Source organism: Acanthopagrus latus, chromosome 7 (genome assembly GCF_904848185.1).
Source record: "Acanthopagrus latus isolate v.2019 chromosome 7, fAcaLat1.1, whole genome shotgun sequence".
Taxonomy (NCBI): Eukaryota; Metazoa; Chordata; class Actinopteri; order Spariformes; family Sparidae; genus Acanthopagrus; species Acanthopagrus latus.
In genome coordinates this window covers 3737258-3748593 of record NC_051045.1, presented here as the reverse complement: position 1 = coordinate 3748593, position 11336 = coordinate 3737258, and the positions used below count along the sequence as shown (strand labels likewise).

Below are 11336 nucleotides of genomic sequence, written 5' to 3'. Positions count from 1 at the left end.
TCTTCAGAGAATAACATTCATCCAGAGCTACGACTGTGACTAATATTTGCGTTATAAATGTACTTGTAACCAATTTATGAAGAGGGTAAGATCAGCAGGAGGAGCGTTTGTACTGAGATTTCAGCAGGACCAACTGAGATGTGTGGGCGTAGGAGGGCGGCAGCTGTTTGGGAAAACTGTGGTCTGAGTGCATATAAGTTGGGAAAAGCACGATTATCAAAGAGCTTCAGGTGTGGGGAGCGAGCTGGTGTGTTGTGTCGCCCCCCCCCCCCAGGAGCGTGACTCTGAGGCGGACAGATAACGGCAGGCTGGCTGCGTCTGTCTGGTGGCAGCGGCGGACCGAGCAGGGCTGTGGTGGAGTTGCATCACTGATGACTAAACAGCCATTCAGCTCAGGCCTGTGATAACGTGCCAGAGCCCAGGATTTCAACAGCAGCGCCTGAAAGCCCGGAGCCACAGAGCAGGGGCAGGCCCGGTCTCGCTCAGGCTCGGGCTCAAACTTAAACTCAAGGAAAAAAAAAAAGAAAAGGGAGAGGCCAACATTCATCGCCTCCCCCTCAACCTCGAAGGCTTTCTCATAAATCACAGAGTCCCAATCGCCTGCTCCGCACCAGGTGCCGGGGGTTGGCCTCCATCCTGAAGCTTAACATTGAAAGTAGAGCTTAAACGCTCAGAGTTAGGGACTCAGTGTTCCTGCAATAAACACACTTATTGCAGTGCATCATTTATTTTTTTTTTAGGTGGAGGAAAAACTGCAGTCGTTCCCATTTTGTGTCTTACATTTCAGACTCTTTTCCTGCAAGAATATTCCATGTGTTCTATCCTTCATTCCACCGGAGTCTGTACGTGTATTTAACCAGATTTCAGTGGTGTGAAGTGTAAGAGACATGGGGATACGGCTTCCACACACAGTCAGAAAGCCAGGAGGCGAAAAAAGTGAAAAGCAGTGACTCAGTTCGTTGCCTTGATACATACGATACTTTCTGTATTTTTTCCATGCAATATAAAGAACTAAATATGTTATGTACTTTCATCAGTAACAAACTGTACTGAGCAGCTCAGCGCTATGAATAAATAATCTGACCTTGTGCCTGGTGTTTCTGTTTTGTTTTTTTTTTGTTTTTTTTTCTCTCTCTCTCCAAGTGCAGCGTCTCAAATCATTACAGGGCCATTATACCACCCACACCTAACTTTCTGTGGTTCTCAGCCCCAGAGCAGGTTTTTTTTTTTTTTTTTTTTTTTTAATTAGCCAACGCCGAGAATTTGAAAGTCAGCCCACACAAACAACCTTTACTGTTTGGCAAATGAAGCTTATTAACAATTTAAAACATGCCCTCGCTGAAGCCCACACAATAATGTCATTAAACATGTTTCTCCCTGCTGCAGAGATGCATCTCAACTACTCCCCGCACATTCCTCTCCAGTCGTGCACATCAAAGGCAAACATAATATCTGTTGCTGTTTCACTTCTCCATACATCAGTATCATTTTTTACACCCCCAGCACACACACACGGTGCGTTGCCCTCTTTGTAAAGCCAGCGATGCAGATTCAACATGTAGGATCGGCTTTGCGGTGTTTGTAAAAAAAAAAAGCTAACTGCAGGGTGTTTCAGTCAGACCTGGTCTGGGTGAAGCTTTAAACTTCAATGGAATTTTAAATAAGTGTTTGCACCTGGAGGTTTGTGAGCTTCACTGCTGGGGTCTGTTGTGTTTGTGTCTCCTGACAATCAGTCTCCTCTGGAGACCGTTTGAAATGTGAAATAATAACAACAATGATGATATTACCGCGGAGAAAAGCAACACATTTCTGGCCCGTGGTTATGCATGTGGCTACGCTCATACAAATATAAATTCACCCTGTGAGTCTCAAAGGCGTGAGTTCCCCTCCAGTGGTAGCTGAGTGTGTTTGAGTTACCCAACAGTGTCGGGCTGTTAAGTGTCTGTTTGTCTCTCTGACAACACAACAGTCAGCAGAGGCATCAGATAGGAGACGACGTGACGGCTGAAGATGCTGAATGACTGTTGTGTTGTCTGGTTAACCACAGATGGAAGGTAACGTAAGTACTGCAGTTAGGTACAAGTATGAGGTACTTGTGCTTTACCAGAGTATTTCCATTTTCTGCTACTTGACCCTTCCATTCCATTACATTCTGTAGGCAAATATTGTACATTTACTCCACTACTTCCATCTGATTACTTTAAGTTTCCAGACTACAAGCTGCATCAGAGCCAAAGTAGCACAATTAAAAAAATTCATTTATTTTATCTGCAATGCTGGAAAAGCTGCAGTACATCCAGAGTATAAAGTATATGTATACATGTAAATAAATAAAAATACTATAAATAAATAAATAAGTTAATTTATTGCCAAAAAAAAAATACTTTTGCTGAAACACATTTCAGATAAAAGACTTTTACTCAAGTACAAATCATACTGTTAATATCTTAACATGATATTTTTACTTTTTTTTAGGCACTTTTTACAACAATACCTGCATCATAAGTGTTTTCCCTAAAACAACCACCACACACATTGATTTAATAATATATAATATATATAAACATGCAACACTTTTCACATCACTACATTATTAATTCTTCATAATGTGATGCCAAGTTTGTGTTGTTTAAGCCATTTGCCAAATAAAAATTCCAGATGTGTTGCTGTTGTTTCTCCCGTACAATAAAACAATGTATACAGATTAAATGAGCAGATTGAATATTGAAGGTCCGGAACAGGAAATTTAATTTTGGTGTTACGTTCCGACATGTATTCAGATGCTTTTTCTATCTCTTACAAAATGTTTAATGCATCCGTAAGCACACTGTCAGTGGCACGAATATGTTGTTGCCTGGTGATTGGCTGTTCCAAAAGAAAATACAAAGAATGCTACGTAGCGTTTACGCTTGAAACAAATTCTGGAGCGTTTGTCAGTTTTTGAAAACACATTTCAAAGCTTGCTAGCAGCATTCTTTGAGTCTGCACTACTTCAGCCAACATGATATTCTGTCCCGTCTTCGTCTTTCTGCTTCTGAGTTCAGCACTCGGGGAGGACACAGGTGAGAGCGAATGTTCCCACAGTTACATCAGCAGCCAGCATGTCGTGAGAAAAAAAAAAAAAAAACTCTCAGTGAGACCAAATCTGCTGATTGTTCTGTTCTCTGTTGTGAAATGTTGATTATTCAGTTTCTATTCTCTGCAGCTGAGGAGGTTAATGTGACAGTTTGACACCACGCAAGCAGTTCTTGCTAATTGAGAGCACAGGCGTGCTGCTGTCTGCGTGTCAGCATCGTGCTTCGTTAACTAGAATTTACAGTGTACCGTCTGGTCATGCCTTCATCACTTATCGGATGGTGCGTGTTCTGGCTATTAGTGGCAGAAGACATCGGTGCCCATCAGCTGGAGCGTTTAGTGGAGCTGCTGACGTCAAAGGAGTGCAGAGACCTTCTGTTCGCCCTCTCTCACCCAGAGGACAACATCTTCCAACACCTCCAGCGCCTCTCGCCGGAGAGAAATCGACTGGATCTCAAACCTCGAGCCAGGAGAGACACGTCTCCTGCTGCAGGTCAGGACTCGTCATCATCTGAGACACGTCTCGCCTGACACCTGAGGCGCTTCAGGCCACAGAGATCATACAGGTGTATAACAATATATGCATATGGAGATGATTCTATATTAGGCACATTCCCTTACTGACACTAGAAGTTGTTGTGGTGTACTTTGAGTTGAGAATTTACATTTTATGCAACTTTATACTTCTTCTAAACTGCATCTCAGAGGTAAACAGTGAACCTTTTAATCCATTACACTCACCTGACAGCTTGAGTTACCTGTCAAATTCCAGATTACAATTTTTCATTGCCTTCCTGTCCAGTGTATAATCACCTGAAAACAACAATCACTGTCTTTTCATTAGCTTACAGTCAGAGGGAGCAGGTCCTCTTCCATGCAGTCCGCCATGTTGCTACAGTAGCCCAGAATGGACAAACCTAACACTGGCTCTGATAATTGCCTTTTCATATCTTTAGACAGTAACATGTTGATGATGGCCCTGCAGGGATTCATTCTTCAATGTCCAATTTCTAGTTGATCGTTGTGTCTCATTTCCAACTCTTTCCAAAAAAAACGACGCTTTGGGTTATAGGACGGGCCGTCCGCTGAGTGTTCGATGAGGTGGGAATGAGACTCAGCAATCAACTGTCTTACAAATTGGACCTTTAAAGCAATCAGCAAACAGGCCTCATTCTGAGCCAAAATGCATACTAATGTTCAGCCGAGGCCTCAGTCTGTTAAACAAATGAAGTTCAGAAAGTTACAAACTTTCCTCTTTGTGCTAATCTGGCTTCAGTGCAGCTCAGCAAGTAAAAAACTTCTCACCACAGAAGATGGACTCATATTCTGCAGCCGAGCTCTTCTGCACAGGAAAAGGATCCTATCACCACCAACTGGGGAAGTTTCATTGTGATATAAGTTAGATTTTACAACATATATATATATATATATGTATATATTGTATCTTTAAAGGCAGCCTTCTCAAAAGGTTTTGCATCAAACTCTCAGTAAGCAGCACTTACACACACACACACACCAGACCTTCCACTTTTATTTGTATCTGTATTAAGGTTTTACAGACGGGCTTATTTAGATGTCATCCATCTTAAAAAACATGGTGAAACTGTTGACAGTATTTTCTGATTTATGGAGTGATAAAAAAAAAAGAGATATCCAAAATTCCCCCTATAGAAACCTCTGATGTGTCAACAAAATAAAACAAGAATTTTTAAAGATGTTTTTACCCAACGTTCAGGTTTCTGTTCTGGATGTCTACATGTAAATGAACGTTGTTTTTTTTTTTTTAACCTAATTTCAAGCATAGTTATACGTACAATTTCATGGTGATATCTTCTAGTTCAGTTGTCAGTGGACCTTTCCTCTCAGAGTTGGAGGCTCCAAGCCGCAATAAGGCAGAAATGAAGAGGAGTCCAACCTGCGACCTGTCTGTTTCTCACACGTCCAGCTCGGCTCGGGGAGTTTCTGGCAGCGGGCTGACTGTCAGAGACCTGTGTGTCTGAGGGCCATATGTTTTGTGTTTACTAGATGGCGAGGCTCAGTGCCGGGCGGCCCTGACAGACTGGCTGCTGAGGTACGGCGAGCAGACGTACTACGACAGGCTCTCTCGCGCCTTGCAGCACATCGGCAGGACGGACATCGCCATCGGTGAGACGCGAACTGAGACGCCGAGAACACATGAGCCCTGTGAAAGTACTGAATCTAGAATTGTGAGAGGTGCTACTGAGGTAATGGGGTTCGAATTAAAATGGTTCACTTTTCTATGTACAGTGTTGTTGACAGCGGCAAATGTCACGAGCAGACATCTCAGCATGTCCCTCGACAAAAGGAAAACTGGAACAAAGCCTCATTCGGGTACACGGCGGTGAGTTCTCAAAAATTGGTTTATTTCGGTCAAGAAGACCTCCTCGAGACTTTAACAACAGCGCGTAATTGCTTCATTACTCTGAGATTCGTTTTAATTGGAACCTCAGAAGTGGCATATTTTGCACACTGCCAGTCTTTGGCATGTGTTGCAGTCCAGCGTACGCACACGCGCGACTCCACAGCCGAGTGGCGTTGGATGGAAGGAAGGAGGTGTAAATGATCTGACAGAGGACTCAGTGGAGCTGACACCAGCCACAGAACAAACCATCTGCTCCTTTCATCAGCAGCTTTGGAGTAAAAAAAGAAAAAGAAATAAAAAAAAAGACAAGGAGAGGATGGGAAGAGATGAGTTATAAGACGTGTCGGGGGGGGGGGCTTTGATGAAATACTGCGCGGATGCAGAACGCGGCAATTATCGCACACTTGATTGCAGTTCTGAAGAGATGAGTAAAAACTTGAGTATCTCATTTTGTTTTATTCTGAAGGACAACAGTTGCTCTGCTGCCAGAACTAATTATGTTCAGGCCAAAAAGACAACAATTAAATTCAGACTGACAGTCTAATACACATACATGTTTAGCGCTCACGGTGGCAGCGAAACTACTTTTAAAAGGCTCCTGTGCTCGTGTTTTTTACAGAAGTGGGGAAGAACATCAACCAGGACAAAATACTGAGCCTGAGGCGCTACGTTCAAGGCTATCACGAACACGTCAAGTCTTTAAACTCCCCACCGGACTCCAAGAGCCAGCAGCATGAAGGCAAGACGAGCGGAAAGAGAAGAGGTAATTTCTCCCAAAGATCGAAAGAGTCACGTTAATTTGGTTCACCGGGGATGGATAACATGTGTGGCCACGTCTGAGCCACCAAATATCTTCGGCTATTGATGTCAAGAGGAGATTTTTTTTTTTGGGTTGTCCCTCTGGAGACCGTCTGAATGACAAATGATATAATGTTTCTCCGAAAACCCCCTGAATCTATTAAGTGTTTAGATGAGATGCCGGATTAGATTTGGTGGCCGTGGGCATGCTTCCAACTCATTACTCCTCAACATCAACACTCTCTCTGCATGAGGAGTATTTCCCACGATGCCTCGAAATTCAAAAATGTAATTATCACCTGTCCACTTTCTTTTTTTTTTTTTTTTTTTCCTTTTAATCCTCCGCGGTGTCTCATTCAAGTTAAAACTTGACAAAAGTGCTCCCGCCGTCCTCTGAGATGGCAAGTGTGTCTGTCCTGTTTGTCCTGTGTGTGTGTGTGTGTGTGTGTGTGTGTGTGTTAGCGAGGGATTTGTCTTGGCGTGACCTGGATCTGATTGTAGAGCGGGCTCCGGTCCCTCGGTACCAGAAGGGGCCTCTGGACGTCGCCCTGCCGCTGCTGTACGGCATCCTGCTGGGTTTCGGCGGCACCTTGCTCGCAGGCGTCGCTGTGCTTCTCGTCTTCATCCACGTCTCCTGAAGAAAACCGGCACAGATGTTGCCTCCAGATGTTGGCCAGCAGGTTAAACTCATGGTCGGCAGCTTCTCGGGGCGGTCAGAGGCCGAACAATAGACGGCTTTAAAATGCTAAATACGTCTTCTTCATGGTGTCCTGCGTTCATTACATACACAACTGGCATAAAATGGATCGTTTTGTCTTCTTTGTTTCGTGTTTTTCCAGATAAGCCTATATTTTCTGAAATGCCAAAACCAGAGCCAACACAGACACTCGCTATCGATTTCCACCACACCATGACTAATTATGACAAATATGACAAGAATAATTCCGTTTCAGATAAAGTAATTATCCATGCTGTGTGTTGCTAGACCGGTAAGCGTTATTGTCTTGCCAGTGGGTAGATGACTGGTGGTGTGACAGATGCGCTGGATCCCAGCCCTCACACCAAAGGTTGTTCCGGTGTTACTGTGATAGTGATGCCACTTTCCATTTCCCCTCCAAGTGACGGCAACGTGCCCGTCTGGCATCGAAGAACAACTAATTATCCAGCCTGGCGCCCGCTTCCCCCCGGAGCCTGCCGATACCTCCACAGGCAATCCAAAAGACTAATAACAATGACAATGCTAGCAGACAATGGAGCACTCTTGGTTGTGATGGCAGCTTCTCTGATGGCGACAGAAGCCAAATAGAAAAACACAGAGCTACGTGTGAAGTAGCGAGAATCGCTCGCAAGCTGAAATAACTTGATACGTGAGATGCCGCAGCGAAGTGACATCTGAGACCAAACAGAGCGAAAACGTCCATATTAGAGGATTCAAATTAACTTTGTTGACACGTGCAAGCTTTAATTAAGGACATCGTTTGCTCACAGTGAGGATATTTTCATACTCTCTGCCGTGTGTGTTTCATAATGGCAGGAAAACAGAAAAAAACGCGCTCACGCCACGGGATTACTTTCTAGCTTCTTGTTCCCAGTTTTCTCGCGCTATCCCGACTTTCTCCTTTTCGTAATTGAAGTAATTACTTCATTATACAAATCTGGCCTAATGTGCTTCAGGAGGCAGACAGCTTGGATTAACAGTGGCACTAAGCAGCAATTACAGACAATTAGTTCATAAATCAACATTTAAACAAATTATGGTGCCGAGCAGAACTGTATGAGCGACGCTCGACGAGGCCGAAAGGGCGTTTGAGTTTTGACTCATTACCGAAATAATGACCTAAATAATAACACATGTTGCATATTGTTATTGATATTATACTAAACCCTCTTTCAAGATTAGAACTGTTTTCATAATCTGCAACATAAACCGAAGGACAGTTGTTTCATATCTCGACAGCAGTTGGACAACATTGTGTTTCACCTTCATCGCTGTAACTTCCCAGGTGGCGCCGCAGAACTCCTCACAACAAAACTTCCTCTGTCCTTCAGTTTTCCCCTGCTGGCTGTTAGGATCCTGCAGGTGCTGACTATGACAGGTTCACCTGCTGTGGGCTCACCTGTATTTCTGTAACCAGTGGAGAGGAAAGCCAGAGTACTGTATGCCTGAGTGACTCGCAGAAACAGCGTGCCACATGGGGCCTGCATCATGGTTTGTGACACTCCTTAGCACAGCCAAGGTCCCACCAGCAAGCTGCTCTTAGCGGGTAGAGGAAGCTCTCAACGCGTCGAGCCCGCATACGTTTAGAAAATATACAGTACGGCGAGCAATTTCTTATCCAACAAAGCAGCACCTGATCACGTGATTGTCTGGCGGTTCTTTTTTCTTGAGATGCATTTCATTTACGGAGCGCCAGCGAAGGGGCACCAGAATGGGCCACCGTTCATTTCGAGCCATTCTCATGCAAAGGGATGAAGCAATCATCGACGTCATGGATGAATAGAGAGGGGATCTGACATGAAATTGACATTTACAGCCAAGGCGAAGCCAACGTGTGAGGGTACGGTTTCCAGGCATAACCATTCTCATGTAAAGTAGGGCTTTCTCTCTCTCTTTTTTTTTTTTTTACCCCAGTGGTTTCTTTGGGTTATTTAATAGTTTTGCGGCGCGGCAGCTTATCAAACTGGATTCTCTGAGGAGGGCACATCTGTCTCTTGTCATTGGCTCGGCGCTGCAGAGGGAGTCAAGTGTTTGTCTGGATGAAAATGTAGACGGACGGGATGTGATGCGTGCCATGGAGGGGGCGGCGGGCGCTCAGACACAGGGAGCCGCGTCCTTGATGTGCTGAGGCTGAAGCGTTCTGCACCAGGGCCTCCGGGGTGTGCTTAGTGTCACTGAAGGCTTTAACTTCCCCCCCCCTCCCTCCATTTGCATCTTCATTCATCTGCAGGGCCACTGAGGTGCAGCAGTCCCCACTCAACCATCACTCTCCCTTTGCTCAATATATATGGATCACAGGAAACAAGATCACAACACCAGCTCTTTTACAGTCATACTTTTTTTTTTAATCGCCTCGGCTCCAGCCTTCACAACTTTGTCTTTCATGGCTTCCTCGGGGGGGAATCTGAGACTTCTTCAAAGTTTTATTCCTGCTGATCAGACAAGACGAGGCCCTGTGGGTTTACAGATAAAGCCACAGTGCCATCCTGTGGCCACGGCGGGTAATTGCAGCAAGCATGATTACTGAAATTACAGTTGAGGATTGTAGTTTTTAATAACTCTACTTATGAGCCGGTTTTAGAAGGCTGTAATAAATCCGCCGCTTGCTGCATGAGTGGAAAATAATGTGAGCTGTTATATATTGTTTTATTGCAGTGATACACAGACGGAGAGCAGTAAAAGTCATTCTGCGTTCTGGTTCTCTGGTACATTATGAAAGACGCGGGATCATTTCTGCAGTAATTACCAAAGTAGCAAGCAACAGCTGAACTTTGTGCTTTACCTCAGAGAGCAGCTGTGGAGACGCAGTTACACCGTTAGGATCTGTAGCCGTTACAGGCGAGTGAGGAGGTGAGCAGTCATAATGTGGCACTCAGACAGCAGCTGCTTAAAGGCAGTGCCACTGTCACAGTAAAGGAAAATGTGTCCTGGGCACATCTGTGCAAATCTCCCTCTTACAGAATTTGGTTTTGTTAAAACTTCTGAAGAGTGAAAAAGATGTTTCTGCTGCATGGCATGAAGCATATTATGTGGAAGTTTAGAGCAATTACAGATACAGTATGTAAGAATTCTGCATCAAAGATTAAACACACTGAGCGTGTTTTTGAATTCAGGTCAACTCTCACTAAACTCAGCACTCACCAAAAAGGACGATCACTGCCGACCCTTCACATGTCCTCTACTCTCTATATGAGTCGCTCCCATATAGATGATGTTATAGGGTCCCAGTTGAATATAAGTCAATATACCTAAACAGATATTAAAAAATCATTAATTCCTGTATCAGTGAGTCTCCTAAACTCAGGCCATAAGGTGGAGGTATGATGATGGAAGGATAATTTATCTGACAGCCAAATCCCTCAAAATCCCTCAAAATCCCTCAGGGGACAAATAAAGTAATATTGAATCTTGACTCTCTTCTGTTCATGTAGTGCGTTTCCCCTCCAGAACACAGTGAAGGTAGAAATCTCTGAGCTCTCCTCCCGTCAGTAAACAGCTCCAGATGTTTCTTCCTCCAGAAGGTCTGGCTCCGGCTTTCCCCTCTGCAACACTCTGCATGTGTCTTTTGTTTTGTTTTGACACAAAGGGATGCCTGGATGTTAATACAATTGCATAAATAGCATTTAAAAACAACAGTACGTGATTAAATCTATAAAGCTGATGACTCCAAATAAAAACAGGTGTATAACAGCTGCTGTCCTCTCACACAAAGTCCAGACAAGTTGCTTCCTGTCAGTCTTCATGCGCCCAGTGTATGAATCTAATTGAGCTCTAAATTTAAAAGAGTTAATAAATCACCACCGCGGTTAAAATCTCCTGATGACAGGCGAGTCACGGAAGGATGGTAAACAAAAGCAGCGAAGGGCTTTGGATAATGGCTGCCTGGCTTGTCTGTTTATTGAGATAAAAGCTGGAGATTTCTCCTCTGAGCTTCAGACAGGTGTGTTTCCTCTGCACCAGAGACAGCTGGATACCCCTGGGACGCCAGACAACAAGAGAGAGAAAACCAGAGCGAGCTGAACAACAAATTCAGAGGAGACAAAAAAAAAAGGTCTTTTTTTTTATTTCCCTGTCTCGTCTCATTCCTTTATTTTTCAGTTTGTAAGCTTTGTGTTTGGAGGTTAATGAGTTTTATACGGAGAAGTGTACAGAGCGCTTTCATGTAGAGCTCGCTGGAAAGCTAATTTGCAAAATGTCTGTGTTAATGATTCTGATATATTATGCTGCTGAGGCAGGGGGCAATTTCACTAATGCTTGTGTGGTTAATGCTGTCAGCCTGATCTGCCTGACAGACATCTGACGACGCTCGCACGCAGTGTGTGACTGGAGTGTCAGCTGAGCCGCAGCTCAGTTCTCCGGGCC

At 44.2% G+C, this 11336-nt stretch overlaps 1 protein-coding gene across 4 annotated transcripts; it reads left to right on the top strand.

Moving 5' to 3' along the window:
- The first annotated feature begins 2915 nt into the window (after positions 1 to 2915).
- On the top strand, positions 2916 to 7071 carry LOC119023013 (transmembrane and death domain protein 1-like). 4 transcript variants are annotated; one of them, XM_037104593.1, is made up of 5 exons: positions 2916 to 3062; positions 3377 to 3568; positions 5101 to 5220; positions 6078 to 6221; positions 6758 to 7071. In XM_037104593.1, exons 1-5 carry the CDS (start codon positions 3002 to 3004, stop codon positions 6892 to 6894), a joined length of 654 nt encoding a protein of 217 aa, XP_036960488.1. In that variant the 5' UTR covers positions 2916 to 3001; the 3' UTR covers positions 6895 to 7071. The 4 variants fall into 4 exon arrangements, with proteins under 4 accessions (XP_036960488.1, XP_036960487.1, XP_036960490.1 ...); XM_037104592.1 differs by having other exon boundaries at positions 6719 to 7071; XM_037104595.1 differs by lacking the exon at positions 6758 to 7071 and adding an exon at positions 5344 to 5437 and having other exon boundaries at positions 6078 to 6216.
- The last annotated feature ends 4265 nt before the right edge of the window (positions 7072 to 11336 follow it).